The sequence below is a fragment of the Gossypium hirsutum genome, chromosome D03 (genome assembly GCF_007990345.1).
Source record: "Gossypium hirsutum isolate 1008001.06 chromosome D03, Gossypium_hirsutum_v2.1, whole genome shotgun sequence".
NCBI lineage: Eukaryota > Viridiplantae > Streptophyta > Magnoliopsida > Malvales > Malvaceae > Gossypium > Gossypium hirsutum.
The window spans coordinates 50946314-50962844 of record NC_053439.1 but is presented as its reverse complement, the minus strand read 5'-3'; the positions used below and the strand labels follow the sequence as shown (position 1 = coordinate 50962844).

General features: G+C 33.1%; 1 protein-coding gene across 6 annotated transcripts; it reads left to right on the top strand.

Annotated features, from left to right (window-relative positions):
* The first annotated feature begins 3135 nt into the window (after window positions 1-3135).
* LOC107927116 (probable receptor-like serine/threonine-protein kinase At5g57670) lies at window positions 3136-13455 on the top strand. 6 transcript variants are annotated; one of them, XM_041090457.1, is made up of 12 exons: window positions 3268-3474; window positions 3752-3919; window positions 4038-4100; window positions 4217-4533; window positions 4657-4759; window positions 11086-11334; window positions 11430-11684; window positions 11802-11959; window positions 12045-12124; window positions 12206-12341; window positions 12417-12566; window positions 13129-13455. In XM_041090457.1, exons 6-12 carry the CDS (start codon window positions 11121-11123, stop codon window positions 13399-13401), a joined length of 1266 nt encoding a protein of 421 aa, XP_040946391.1. In that variant the 5' UTR covers window positions 3268-3474; window positions 3752-3919; window positions 4038-4100; window positions 4217-4533; window positions 4657-4759; window positions 11086-11120; the 3' UTR covers window positions 13402-13455. The 6 variants fall into 6 exon arrangements, with proteins under 6 accessions (XP_040946389.1, XP_040946388.1, XP_040946391.1 ...); XM_016858111.2 differs by having other exon boundaries at window positions 4183-4533; XM_041090455.1 differs by having other exon boundaries at window positions 3136-3919; window positions 4183-4533; window positions 4657-4749.
* Window positions 13456-16531: the final 3076 nt, after the last annotated feature.

Genomic DNA, 16531 nt, shown 5'->3' with positions numbered 1-16531 from the left:
GACAGAACGATTTAACTCAATCCCGCGTTTAATCCAAACTGAGTATTAAATTTGATAATATATTTTCAATAACAATTTAATTCCAACAATAGAACACACACACACACATATATATATATAATATCCATCACCAAATAAAATTCAATTTAATCAAAATTATACATAGGATAGTTCATACGAACTTACCAGGCTAAATTGCATAAATACTAAGATACAGAGGCATTTTGGTAATTTTCTATTTCCCTCAATTTTCCACCCGATCTTGATCTAAATTAATATTTCATTCAATTTATTAATTTAAATAATGAAACAATTCATTTCATGCAATTTGGTCATTTTTAATATTTTTACAAAATTACCCCTAAAATTTTACTTTTATTCAATTTAGTCCATGAGCCCAAATCATGCGAATTAATGCAAACTCATGCTAGCAGAATATTCATGGCATTCAATACAGCCCAATTTTTTAATAATTTCACAACAAATCCTTGTATTTTTACTATTTCAACAAAGTAGTCCCTAATAAAAAAATTCATCAAAATTACTTAATAAAATACCTTTAAATATCAACCAACATCTAAAATTTATCACTTAATAACTAAAATCATATAGATTCATCAATGGCAACATTCAAAATCTTTAACAAAATAAAAAACTAGTGTAAGATTTAGTTGGACCTAATTGTAACAATCTAAAAAACATAAAAATTATTAAAAATGGGGCTAAATTGAACTTACCTACAGAAAAAAATATGAAAACCAGCTTGAGCTCTCTTCCTTCTCTGTTTTAAACCGAAAACTGGAGAAGAAAAGCCTAGAATGCTTTTAAATTTCAATTTGTCTTCTTTAATTTCAACATAATTACAATTTTGCCATTGTTTCTTTTTATTTTATTTTATTTTATTCATATGCTGCCTCATCCATTGATATAAGCATATTTATCACTTAAGTTCTTCCTTATTTATTAATCAAGCCATTTAGTCACTTTAGTATTATAATTAGCAAGTTATGCACCTTTTTCAGTTTAGTCCTTTTTAATTAATTAACTATCGAAACGTTAAAATTTTTCAACGAAACTTTAATATTATTTTAATGGAACTCCGTAAAAATTTATAAAAATATTTATGACTCGATTTATAGAAACGAGGTCCCAATACCTCATTTTCTAAAACCACTTGAACTAGGGTTTTATCACTCGAATCTAATAATTCATAAATTACTAATTCAAAATTTTTTAAACCATATTTGACTTGTAAATATTAAATAATAAAATTTACGAGTTTACTCACCGAATTTGGTGGCCTCGAACCACTGTTTCCGACATCACTGAAAATCGAGCTGTTACACGTGATGGAATGTGGGGAATGGTAATCTTATTTATATTTGGGGTGGATAAATGGATCCCATCACTTCCTAACTTCCAAGTCTCGAATCATGGTTTTCACTTGGTTAGACATCTCTCCTCGAATAATGAAAGGGAAAGGTGAATTGAAACATTCAACACTCATGGGGTGGAGGTAATCAAACAGATATCAATTGGGCCTCTTTCTTTTGTAGATTCACTTATCTGGCATCATTAAAAAAATAGTCAATTTATCATCAAATTGTGTTATCATCTTCTTAGAAATTCTTATGAAGACTTCTCTTATGATGCTAGTTATTCAAATTGAACCTTAAAGAAACAAGAATGGGCTTCAATTTGGAAGTTTAACTTGCTCCCCAAAAACTAAGCATTTGTCTCAATGCGGTCGCTTCTACTGAAAATTTAGTTAGAAGACATCGAAGTCTCTCAAATACATTTTATTCTTTTACCCTTCTGCCTATGCCACATGGTAAGTTTGGCTTTTTCATTATGACTCGAATCTTTTAGATTTTCCCTCCTTTACACAATGTTGGATCTCTATTCAAGTCAAGTTTACATCATCAAATTCTATTCTTAGCCCTAATCTTGTGACCTTCATTTTCTAAGTGATTCAGAAGGCCCGTGACATTAGCATATTCGAAAGAAAATCAAAAGAATCAATTCAAGTTTGGAATAGAGCCTTCCAAGGTTATTCTTTTTTTAATTCAAAAAATCCCTCGATCTCAAGATTCTACTTAAATCCTACTGGAAGATAGCTTAAAGATTAATTATGATGGAACTTTCTCCTCCACTTTTTGAAATGTTGGAATAGCTTCCCTAGCTTGTGACCATCGTGGATGTATCTTCTTCCTCAGTATTAGCAGCTAAAGCCTATGCTTTAAACTTCTACATGATCAGCAATGGCAGCAAGTCATCATGGAATCTGAAAACAAGCTTTGCATTGGCACCTTGAGTCGAGATTTAGAACATATTTGAGAATCTTCGACAATATTAGCAAACATTCTTTGTTCCTAATGATTATAATAGTTCTTTGTTATTTCACCTACTGGGTTGTGGTTGGGTTGCTAAATGATCTTTATATGAGGCTTGTCTGTTGGATTGGATCCACAACCCTGAAGTTACAAGATCTCCTGTAGTTTGCTCTTTCATAATGAATGTTAGTGTGTTTAAAAAGGAATGTAAGTTCACTTTTATTTTCATGGAAAGTCTTAACAATAATATAAATTAATCATTTTATCTTTTATTCAAACTTAAATGATTTTTTTTAAAAATTTTATCATAAACGAATTTTAAATCTTTTACATAAAAATAAGGTGTTTATTGATGAATAGAAAAATTAAATGCTAAAAGGTTAAATATAGAATTTCTAGTAGAAAATTGTATAAATATTGAACTTGTATTATAAAATTACTTGTTATTTAATAAAAAATAAGTATTGAATATAATTTTGTTGCTTGATAATAATAATTTTTAATTTTTTGAAATTACTTATTTCATAATCTTAATCTTACTAATATCATATTTTATAATATTTGAGTAGTTTTGGATAAAAAATAAATATAATAAATTGAAAGTTTGATGTTTTTTAAAGCAAAAGTAAATAGATAATTTATTTTGAATATTTTTTTTAAATCAACTTAGGTGTTGTTTGATCAACTAAAAAATTAAGTACTGATTTAAGTTATAAAATCTATTTGGTATATTTCATTTTTTTTGAAATTTCAACTGAGATATAATAAAAGAGCCAAATAGGCTTAGTAGTCCAGTTAAGCAAACCTAAAACAAAACTAAGAAAAAACAGAACAGGCCTCCAACATATTGACCCATAATTCAAAAAAAAAAACCAAACTGAAAAAAGAAATGGCCCTAATAAAATAATAAATATACATAAAAAAATAATGCTTTTAGAAATCTCAGTTGATCAGAAACAGCTGGCCTCCATTATCTTTTCATTTCCCATCACCGACCCAGCCATTAATAGTAGCAAATTTCCCCAAATCTTTTTGCCGTTTGCTACTCCTTCCAACAGTCACCTCTTTGCTCTTAATCTTAATATCTTGGATTCATCCTCTCCGCTGCTTGTCGGATGGTATTTGGAATCGCCCCAGCCAGGTAATGTTCTTCTCCCTTCTTTAAAGCTTCTATTGCAACCAAATGGGCAAAAATATTATCAGTTCTCGGAATATAACAAAAACAGATACTATTAAAATTGGTTTTAATCTCTTGAATACCTTTGATGATTGCTCCAATGACCGATCTGTCTTGTTCTGAACTTTGGCACTTTTTGATAATCGTTTTCGAATCTCCCATTATTTGTAAATCTTTAACCCCATAGATCTTCCTAACACTAAGGCTTGTGACCTTGCATGTGCTTCTGCCGCTAATGGAGTTGCAATGTTGGTATGGATAACTGACTTTGAGACCAAAATCTCCCCACCCTCGCCTCGAACAATCAATCCGAAGCAGATCTTGCATTTTGCTGATCAAAGGCCGCGTCAAAGTAGACTAAGATTCTCGTACATCTCTCAACAGTTCGCGGAACACCATCTCCTGCTAAGTTAAGTTTCTTCTCCTCGATTCCTCTTAGCTCAAAGAGAAAATCTGAAATTTTATGAGAGATATCCCTGCTTGTTGTTTGTCTGTTTTCGTAAACAAATTTGTTCCTGCTTGTCCAGATAATCCAAAGCCCGCAACAGAAAAGTCGGCACTGTTCGTTTGTCCCGCGACTAAAAACCCATGTAAGCCAATTCCAAAAAGTATCTTAAGTATTAATAAGTATCCATGATAGCTGTGTGAGTCTCCAAACTTCTTTTGTTGTAGCACGAAAAATATGATTACAATCCTCCTCTTCCAGTTTGCATCGAGGACATCGAGCATCTGCAACTGTTCTTTTGATATTCAGATTAGCAAAAGTAGGAATGTAATTCCAAGAGATTCCCAATATTGTAACTTTGATTTTCGGGGGAATTTGTAAATTCCATATTTTTTTTGTAAAAAACTTTACTCTCGGTTTGTAAATTAATAGGATTTTGAGTACCCTCCTGTAATAGTTTGTAGGCGCTCCGAACCGAAAATTTGCCAGAGGGTTCTCCTCTCCAGACTTGGAAATCTTCATTTGCTGTCGTTTCCAATGGAATTTGTAAGATCTTTTTAACAACTTCCGCATTGAAGGTAAAAGAAATTATATCAGCTTTCCACTCTCTTCTATTTGCATCAATCAAATCCGAAACTAACTTAATATTTCCATCTCTCTGATGATTTTGCAATCTGTCGTCTTCATTGCCTGAAATCCAGAGGTCCTCCCAAATAGAAATACGATCCCCTTTGCCAACCCTCCAGCAGAGACCTTTTTCAAGAATACCTTTTGCCGACCAGATACTCTTCCAAGTGAGCGAAGGTAAATTTCCTAATTGAGCCGTTAGAAAACACGCATTCGGATAATATTTAGCTTTCAATACTCGGGCTAACAAAGAATCTGGAAAATTAATAAGACGCCAACCCTGTTTAGCTAATAATGCAATATTAAATTTATCAAGTTTTCTAAAACCAAGGCCACCTGCTTATTTCAAGACACACACATCCTTCCACGCACACCAATGGATCCCCTTCTTTCCCCGATTTTTCTCCCACCAGGATCTGGCTATTATACCTTCCAACTCGTTACAAAGAGACTTAGGAAGTAAAAAACACGCCATAGAATAAGTTGGAATTGACTGTAATACTGCCTTAATAAAAACCTCTTTTCCACCTTGAGAGAGGTATTTAACACTCCAGTTATCAATTCTTTGTTTTAATCTGTCCTTTAAGCTTTGAAAAGCTGATTTCTTTCCTCTGCCCACTAAATTTGGAAGTCCTAAATACCTTTCTGGATTATTCGATCTACGAACACCAAGCATTCGAACAATAACTCTTTTTTTTTCCTCCCGCGTATTTGTACTGAAGAAGATTGTGGATTTATTATAATTAACACATTAGCCAGAACTGAGCTCATATTCCTTTAAGATATTCTTCAAAACAATAGCTCCTCTCTCTATGGCTTCTCCAAATAGAATGCAATCATCCACGAATAACAAGTGTGAAATCTACGGACCATTTCTACTAACTTTCACTCCTCGAATTAAATTTCCTTCCGTTGCTTGCCTTAGAAGACTAGAAAGTCCTTCTCAACAAAACAGAAATAAAAATGGACTCAAAGGATCTCCTTGTCTAAGGCCTGGGAAAAAACTTTCTCCATTGACGCCATTGAGAACCACTGAATATGATACTGTTGAAACACATTTCATCTTGTCAACCCACTTTGAATCAAACCCTAATTTTTTCATTATTTTTTCAACAAAGCACCATTCAACCCTGTCATATGCCTTACTCATGTCCAGTTTTACTGCCATAAGCCCCTTTTTTTCCTATTCTTTTATTCTTCGAAGAGTGAAAAACTTCATAGGCTAATAAAACGTTATCGCTAATTAGTCTCCCAGGAATAAAAGCACTTTGAGCTAAATCAATACATCTATTCATCACGAGACGGAGACAATTTGCAATAACTTTGGCCAACAATTTATAAAGCACATTACATAAACTGATTGGTCTAAAATTGATGATATTCACAGGATTAGGAATTTTAGGAATTAAAATTATATTCGTTTTGTTTATTAAGCTAACATCCATACCTCCATTCAGTAAATTAAGGCAGAACGATGAAACTTCCTCTCTGATAATAGACCAGCATTTTTGGTAGAATATTGCTGGGAATCCATCCTCTCCTGGTGCTTTTGTTGAGCCTAATTCTGAAAGTGCTTCACAAATCTTTTCTTTTGTGTACTTTGCCTTCAATGTCAGATTGTCCTCATCGAAGATACATTGCTTAATTCCTGCCAGAATTCTGTTGTAATTTCCCCTCCTCCCAGCCGAGAATAGCTTTTGGAAATACAACCTGGTAATATCCTCCATTTCTGAAATATCTTCTGTTTCCTTACCATCATCTGATTCCATTCTGTTGATAAAATTTCTTTGACGTTTCAGGGTTGCCTGTTTATTAGACCTGTCCATGGGATGGGCCGGGCCGGGTTCGGGTCGGGCCCAGAAAAAATTTTCGGCCCATCTCCTAGGCCCGGTCCCAGCCCGACCTAAAATATGGGCCTGAAATTTTGCCCAGGCCCGGCCCGGGAAAAATATCATAAGCCCGGGCCAGGCCTGGCCCGGCCCATTTTTAATAAACATTAAAAAATTATTTTCAAAATAAAAAAATAAAAAAATATTTTAAAAGTATTTTAAAATTAAAATTAAAAAATAAAAAATAAAAAATAAAAAATATATATTTATTATATTTGGGCCGGGCCTGGGCTAAAAAAGTGGTGTCTGAGGCCCGGCCCGTTTTTTAAACGGGTCTCGTTTTTTTGCCGAAGCCCATATTTCGGGCCTATATTTTTACCTGAACCATCCCATATTTCGGGCGGGCCGTCGGGCCAGGCCGGGCTGCCTGGCCCATGGACAGGTCTACTGTTTATGAAAGAACGTTGTATTTTTGTCCCCAAATTTTAGCCAATTAACCCGCGCCCTTTGTTCCCAATAACACTCATCTTTTTCAATCTCAAAATTAAGTTAAAATTTTGTGTCAATGAGCTTTATCAAATTTTCATCATTTCTTTCATTCTCCTCCAAACTACCCAGTTTTGAGATTAACATCATTTTCTTCCCTTTCCTGCTATTTTGTATCTTATCAGCCCATTTTATAAGACCTCTTTTCAAACTTTCCATCTTGCTTAACACGTCACCTTTGGCCGTTCCCCAAATACTTTGAACTTCAGAAAAGAAACTGTCCTCCAGCACCCACCATGCTTCAAATTAAAAACCTCTATCAATTTTTTTTCTTATCCTCTCAACGGACAATGATCTGAAAAAGAGTGAGACATATGTCTAATTTAAAATTTCGGGAACAAAAAATTCCATTCTTCCGTAGCCACTCCCCTATCCAATCGTTCTCGAATATTTGTTTCTGGCAGATTTCCTCTTTTCCAAGTGAACCATCTTCTAGAGAATCCTATGTCCCTAAGATTGCAATCCTCTAAAATTGTTCTAAAAGCTTCCATTCTCTCTTCTTTTCGAGGTAAACCCCCTTTTTTTCAAAGCTATATAAAATTTCATTAAAGTCACCACAAACCATCCAAGGCAACTCCCTTACATTACTCAATTGTCTCAGCAAGTTCCATGATTCTTCTTTATTCGAATAAGGAAAACCATAAAATCCTGTAAATCTCCATTTCTTTTCCCCCTCTGCGTCCTTAATTAGCATATCAATATGACTTTTGAAATAGCTTTAAAGTCCGATACTGATATCCCCACGCCAAGCCAGACATAATCCACCTCGAGATCTTGTTGCGCCACTTCAATTCTATTGAGGAAACCACACCTTCTTCGAATTCGCTCCATTCTCCTTCTGTCAATCTTTGTCTCCAAAAAGAAGACTATATGGGGACTGTATAACCTCAGCAATGCCGAAGTCTATGCACTGTCCGTGGGCTCCCCAAATCTCAGACATTCCAGCTTAAGATTTTCATTGTGACCGGTCGGCTTGCCTCTTGGCAGCCGCCGATATAACAATATTAGTATCTCCAAGTCTTCGGTTCCTTAACTCCAAAGTGCTATTCTCTTCCTTGGCAAGGACGTCTTCAATCTTCCCCCTTTGCTCTCTTCTTCCCTTCCTTCACAGAAAACGCCCTATCCTCTAAATCATGATCCATTAAAGTATACGAAGTTTCACTCTTTTTGAAGATCGATGATTGTCCTTCTAGATTAAATCCTAATATTGGATCTATATTTCTGTTTTGTCCCAAGCTTCTTCTTAAATCTCTTGTACTATATCCTAATACTTAAAGCTTTTCTTTATTTCCACCCCAATCTTCTTCCTCTTCTCACAACCAAATGCTATTCATCGCTAGAGCTCTTCGAGATTGAGCTCTTAAAGATAGATCCCATCCCATCTCCCTAACTTCTACTCCTAACGCCATCTTCGCTTCACAAAATGAGTCGCTATGTCTCAATCGCCCACAATAGAAGCAAAAAAGAGATAGTCGTTCGTATCTAAATCTGACATATGAACATTTGCCAAAAAATAAGATTTGTTTCTTCCTTTTCAGAGGGTATCTTACATCAATTTGAACTCTGATTCTCATAAAATTTCAGTTTTCTTTCCCCAGATTTGATCCATCATACTCCATATGAGTGCTTATAAAGTTTCTCAATTGAATTGCCAGTCTTTCTAAAAAAAAACCTGCAGAAATATCATGAATTTGTACCCAAAAAGGGGTATAGATCAGACGAACAATTAATGGATCCTCTGTCAGTTGCAACTTATGTAGAAGCAATAGATGATTATTGAATGTCCACGGGGACCCCTTAAACACCCTTTCCATGTCCATAACATGGAAAAACTGAAATAGATATCTTTTCCCTCCTAGATCTCGAATTTGCACCCCCTGAACTAGATGCCATAGATTGGCCATTGTGCTCTTCATCGCTGGAAAGTGAATAGTGCTAGCAGTTAAAAAACATCCCACTAATTTAAAAGTCTCTACCTCTGTTTCTGTTATTGGCTCAAATTGAAACCGTAAGATTTCTTCTTCTTCCTCATTAATCTTCAGCCCAGCAAACTCTGTCTCCATAATTGTAGACGTATGCGAACCAAAACACCAAATCACAAAAGCAAAATAAAACGAAAGAACCAGCTGCCGCCGCTAAATCAATAGACTGAAAAAACAATAAAACAAAACCCTACCAGAGAAGGCAGACAGAGACGTGCCAGAGAAGGCAGACCCAAGTCAAGTCAAATTTTTTTGTTATCTTTTCATGACTTAAACTTAATAAAAGAATTAATATGTATATTTCATAAAATTAAGTAAGAAATATAATTAGATTTTTTGATAACTATCAACATACTTAGGTTATCGAACACTTTTTTAAGGTGAGGGATGGGGTCAATTGGGATTGAACCCAAGCTTTCTCTCATGCCTCATAATGTACTACTCTTCCCACTAAGTCAAGAAGTTATTGTCAACATTTTTTAGTTTGAAAATTTTAAATTAAGTACATATTTATTAACGTGCATATTTTTTATTTAATGAAAATTTCCAACATTTAATTTTTTTAATTGTGTTTGATAACCATATTAACATTTTACTTAATATAAAATTTTCAACAAAAATTGTTGAATATGATAAGTAAGTAGATAGCTATTTTATTTAAAAAATTTATTTTTGAAGTAAACCATTTTCCCATTTCATTAAAAATTAAAATATTCAAATTATTGTCTTTAACTTTTATCCAAAACATTCTGTTAAGCCCGGAAATACTAAGGGGGGAGGGTGAATTGATATTTTTAAAAAAATTCTACAAACTTTTCTAAATAATAAGAAAATGGAAGAAAATTTTGGACAATTCGATTTATAGTAGTTCGACCCTAATTCACTATACTTGAATTATTACCTTTTAAAGAAACGGTATAACATCTACAATCCCTATTTTTTCACAAAACTAAGATATAACATTCCCCCTAGTTTTTGTGGCTAAACTACAACCCTCTAGCTTTTACAAAGCTCTAACTATAACTCTTAACAAATTACTTAAGATTTTATATCTCAAAAACCTTAAATATCTTTTAGCAAGTACAAAGGAAAAATGTAAACAATGAAAAACTCCTAAAGATGTGTGTGTTTACAAGAGTTAAGCCGTTGTAGGGAGTTTCTAGTCATAGGGAGCATTTATTTCGTGCATTTAATACAACCTGCAACAGTGTGTTTTGAAATACAAACCCCTTATCTCAAGTTAGGAAGAACAAAATATGACCAGTTAGAGCTAGAGGTCTCAAGATACAAATAACTTGTCTCAAGATAATTTACTTCGTGTCTCAAAACAATCTATATGTCTCGAGACAAGGCTCCCTTGAAACTTACCTTTGCTTTGGTGTTGGCTTTGTCTCGAGACAAGATTAGAAACTTTTAAAAATATGGTTCAAAAACTTTTATAGAAAGTTTAAGTCATTTAGAAACTTTGTTTTTGAGTTTATAACACTTGAAGATATATTTGGATAAAATTGAAATAAATTATACAAATTTGATTAAAAGATTTTATAATAAAATTTATTATATCAAAAAAATCAAAACTAACCCATTCAAAATAAAATAAATAATACCATATTAATAGGATTAAAATTATAAATTAATAAATTAAAAAAATTAAAATTTACTATTATCAAATAAAATCAATCAAATAACTTTATAATATAAATTTAATACTTATAAAATTTAATCGATGCATCTAAATAAACATTTATGTGCAAATAAAATATTTTTAACTTTTTAATATGATTGCAATAACTTTTAAAATTTTAATTTATACTTATACAAGTAAAATCGTAAAGACATATTAGAAAAAAATTATAAAAACCTAAGTAAAAATAGGAAAAAGTTTTTTTTATTTTTTTTATTTTTTAAGGCATTGCATTTAAGTCTCCTGTTTACCCACAAAAGTAATTTCCAATGCCGCTTTCCCCGACCTCTATTGTCCTCTAACCACTCAATTACTCAAACATCCCATCTTTGACTCCTCCCTCTTCTTGAACTCCATCATCTAAAAAAAAAAAAAGGTGGATAGTTGAACTGCTTTTGAGATTTTCTTTTTCTCCCCAACACTGTCTTATCTTGGTTGCTACCTGCCTCCTGCATGAAACAGAAACAGAGTTTCCTTTATTGTTTCTCACTGTTGCGATGAAGTATATCCGGACCAACAGCTTGAAACGGTTATTCTCATTAAAAAGACGCAGTTTCGAAGAAGGTGGTGCCAACCAACATGGGGTTTTCGAAGAAGACAACAACAATGATAGTTTTAAAATTGCTTCTGTTGCAGAGCGTTCTCAGCGACCTTCATGGAGAAGCTTCTCCTTTGAAGAAATTTTTGTTGCCACCAATGCTTTTAGCTCAGGTTTGTTCAAGTATATTTTTTTTCTTGGGTTCAAATTTTTGTATTTTCTTGTGGATGGCTTAACATCTTCCATTTGATTATATGTGAATAAACAGAGAATTTGGTAGGGAAAGGAGGGTATGCAGAGGTATACAAAGGAGTACTAAAGGATGGGGAAGAGATTGCAGTGAAGAGACTAACAAAAGCTTGTACTGATGAAAGGAAAGAGAAGGATTTCTTGACAGAAATTGGAACCATTGGTCATGTTTGCCATCCAAATGTATTGTCACTTTTAGGCTGTTGTATCGACAATGGCCTTTATCTCATCTTTGAGTTCTCCTCCAGAGGGTCCGTTGCTTCTCTTCTTCATGGTACAAAATGCCAAATTTTGGTTTTCTCGATTCTCCCCCATAGATTGAAATGTTTCACATATCTGGGTTTCATTTAGTACCAGTTGTATGTTCTTCATTGAGATTTTGTTGATGCAGATGCGAATTTGCCACCAATGGATTGGAAAACAAGATATAAGATAGCAGTTGGTACTGCCAGAGGACTCTATTACTTGCATAAAGTGTGCAAAAGAAGGATAATTCACCGTGACATTAAGTCTTCAAATATTCTATTGACTGCAGATTTTGAACCTCAGGTACCTATATCAAAATAAACTCTGGTTGTTCACTGTAGTGTATTTGAGTTTGACCTTTCTTTTCGGAATTCATGTTTTAATTTAGATATCAGATTTTGGACTAGCAAAATGGCTTCCTTCTCAATGGACACACCATTCTATTGCTCCAATTGAAGGGACATTTGGGTACCCTATTCAACAACCCTTTTTCTCTGTTATTTTCTTTTCTTTAGGTCAGAATTAAAATAAGATGTAAAGGTGATGCAGGCATTTAGCACCCGAGTACTTCATGCATGGAACAGTGGATGAGAAAACAGATGTGTTTGCCTTTGGAGTTTTCTTGTTAGAGATTATTTCAGGGAGGAAACCAGTTGACGCCTCTCACCAAAGCTTGCACTGCTGGGTAATGCTAATGCATGCCTCTTTAAAAAAAAAAGTAATGGATGAGATTCCTTGTTTAACTTTCGAAACTCAACAGGCAAAACCACTGTTGAAACGTGAAGAGATGGAAAAATTGGTAGATCCAAGGCTTGGAGGGTCCTACGATATTTCACAGCTAAAGAGACTTGCCTTCACGGCATCCCTCTGCATTCGAGCCTCTTCAGCCTGGCGTCCCACCATGAATGAGGTATTTTATCTGCTATTCCTGCTCTCACCAATCATCCTAGATAACCAACAAATTCAATTACTTCCACATATATTTATCATATATAGGATGATGTAATTTTCAAACCCACCTGTCTAGTTGTGTTTTGAGACCAAGTTTTTTTATACATGCAATATTTTTCTGCCAACTTGTCACATATCTTTTTTAAATTTCGTGTCACTCTCTTCAATATTTTTATAAAGTAATCAAAGCAACATTTGATTTTTTATTAAATTATTAGGTAAATTTTTTCACACTAATAACGATCATTAAATTATAATAGGGGGTATTTAAAAACACCAATTATGTGAATATAATACAATCGTGACAGCTGTCGTCTTCTCAACCTTTTGGATGTTTGCCTGTAAATGAATTTGGACATCCTTTTCACCAGCGAGGAATGCTGCTTGAACACTCTGATTTTACCATTTTGTCCCTTTTTTCTCCGTAGTTTAGATTATTTGGTTAGAAATTTTAGGATGTTTGTCTTAATGTCAATTTTACCAACCAAAATCTTCTTCTATTTTTTAATGGTAATTCATAGGTATTGGAAGTTCTTATGGAAGGGGAAACTGATAAAGAGAGGTGGAGAATGCCAGAAGAAGAGGAACAAGAAGAATTCTGGGGCTTTGAGGATCTTGAATATGAATGTCACACTTCTTTCTCACTTTCACCTGATGATTCTCTCTCGACTGCAAGTTCTTTGAGGGAAAAAATTAAAATAATCCAAAATCATAAACAAAATTTTAACCACTGCTATAAATTGTCTTCATGTAAATATAAATATCTATTTCGCAGTTATGAATATAATATTTAGCGTGAATTGTGGCAAGAAACCTTCCATTTCAATATTAGATACCTATTGGACCTACTAACTTTGTTGGATTTAGGTTGAGTTGTGAGTAACTTAGGTTTAAAGTTTTGAGTTGTATGCAAAAAAAATATGGGCAAATTATATCATTAATTATTAAATTATGGGTAAGTTTTTATTTTGGTTATTTAATTTTAAAAAGTTACAATTTGATCATTGAACTATTCAAAAAATTTCATTTAAGTCATTGGGTTGTTAAAATCAATGTCATAGGTTTTCTATGTTCGCATAGTCTGCACCAATCGAAAGTTCTCTTTCTTCTTCTCTTATACAATTTAGTTTTTTTTATGAAACAATTTTGGATGTCGCAGATTTGTAAATATGAATTTAAATAGTTTTTTTTTCCCGATCTTCGACATTAAATGTCATATTGACTTTGATCTAAGACATGCTTTTCTATTCACCGACAGGTACTGATCCATCATACTTATCGTCGAATCATCACTTGAAGCTCATTAACAAACTTTTTTAAAAATACAACTCAACAGCCTAATGACTAAAATAAAAACTTTTGAATAGTTTAGTGACTTGAATGAAAACCTTCGAATAATTCAGTAACTAAATTGTAACTTTTTTAATTAAGTAACCAAAACAAAAACTTACAAATAATTTAGTGATTAATAAATAGTTTACCAAAAATATGATTATGAAATTTAAGGAAAAGAAAAACATTGCACCTTTTATATTTGCTTCCATTAAATTCAAGGAAAACTCCAAGGAGAAAATGGCAGATAGAGGGGAAGAAAATAACAATAAGTCAACAATGTGTTAACGAGTGATCATCAAATATCGATCTCTTACTAACCATAAATTACTTTATTCGGATTTTTTATTTTTTTTTAAATTTTTTATTTGACACTAGTATGCGATCGGACGTTAAAATGAAAGCACGAAGTATTGAATATATATACTCATATTTATTTATTTTCTTTTAATATAACTAAAAAATTTGACAAAAAAATCCGAAAAAGATGACGGATCATAAATGAGCAACTGTAAAATTTGGAAATTAATTACTTCTTTAGAATTTTGGGTCAAGTGCGAATTTTAGAAGGGTTTTACCTAAATATCAACCTAATTTAAATAAGACTATATTTAGTGATGGGTGTCAAATCCATCAAAAATAAAATTTTAACCCTAAAACATAAATTGAATTTGCAATATATATGAAGTAAGGTTGATTTCATAGAGATCGGACTGATCAATTTTACAATTTCTTACAACCAAAATTTATACAAATATGCGAAATAATAGAAAAAGGATTAAACCTGAATATAAAATAAATAACAAAAATCAAATAAAAACCAAAATAAAATTGCAATAGAAATAAGAAAACAAAATTAAATTTGAATAAATTAATAAAACGAAAGTTCCAGTTCAAGCACAATTTTGACTTGGACTTCGAATTGATTCAAGACAATAAATTTTCTCATCCAATCAATAAGTTTGTTATAGTGATTGAGGAACAGACTCAAACTACCAGCCCTTCCATATGTAAATTAATTGCAGGAACAATTTGACAACTAACCTTTACCAAGTTAATAACCTTGCAATTAGCTTCCATGATTTAATTCATCGGCAGCCTTGCGAACTAAAAGGACTTGAGTCAAATCAATGGCCTCAATTGTATGGTCTAACTTAAATAAACGTTGTTGAGGTGAGTTTGTTGGTTAGAATTAGGTCTCTATCGTTCTTAATGCTACTTGTAAGTTAAATCTTGGGCGTTAAGTTATAAGGTTATTTATTGTAAGGGAAGTAATTTCAAATAAGTTGGCTCTTGTTTACCGAACAGGTAAGGAAGGATTGGTTGCCCAATGTTAAGTAAACAACTAGAACTAATTTATTAAAGGCATTGAAGATATCATTGCATTGATGATTGGATTTATGAATCAAGTAGAGAATTTACCTTTGACTAAAGTTTTTCCTCATTGATTCTTCCTAAACTTTTAATTAATGCTTTCCTCACTAAGTTTTTAAGTTAAATTTAGTTTTGATCTTCCAAAAACCCCTTCATATTTACTTTACTTGTTATATTTAAGAAATAAAATTATTACTGATCCCTATAGATACGATCCTACTTGTTCTTATCTACTAATTTTATATTTTCAAGTAGGTTTTTGTTTTTTTGTAGGTTTCGACAACCTAATAGAAATTAATGAATTGATCAATAAATGGAACTAATTAGAAATTAATGAATTGATCAATAAATGGAACCTAGCCATCAAACAAACCTCAAAAACTTCTACTGTCTCGATTCCATCAATAAATCTCATGATTAAACCCTTGATGCTAAAATCATAGCCTTTTAACTTTTACAAGAACTTGATGTCCTAGTAAGATTTGAAACCCTAACCCTAACTGTTAAGGCTTTTTTTCCTATAAATTACAAAAAATTTTAAAACATTTTGGCGCATATTCAAGTTGATTAAGGGTGACCTTTTAAGGGTTTGTGGTGTATTAGATTTTGACACAATTATAAAGCATTTGTTAGAGTTTGTATGATTCGAATCTCGTCACTTGTTGAAGAAATAAATACAGTGGCAAAATAAGGGGATCTGTGGGGGTGATCGGGGATGCGGGGGCTCCTCCACCGCGGTACGGACCATATCACACATGCAACACCCTTAACCCATCTCTGTTGCTGGATTAGGGTTACGGAGCATTATTGTTCAATTTAGAACATTTAATCTCAAACAGAAACAAACATTCACTTACGCATTTTATTTATAGGATAATATACACTTATGGGCTTTAAATCGAACCTACGGGCCCCTAAAAATAGTTTGGGAACATTCAGGAACCATTTTGAAACAAAACAGAAAATTTAGGAAAAATTGGGAAATTTTGAAAATAGAAGTCACACGGCTGTGTGACATAGCCCGGATCGTGTGGCTTGAAAATATGGCTGTGTGGCCAACCGTGTACAATTCGAAGTATGAGACACAAGGTCGTGCCCCAGCCTCTGTGTCCGCCTGTGTGGATATTTGAAGTAGAGTCACACGGTCGTGTCATAGACCGTGTGCCAGACCGTGTATGTATTCGATGTTGGGTCACACGGCTGTACCGCCAGGCCGTG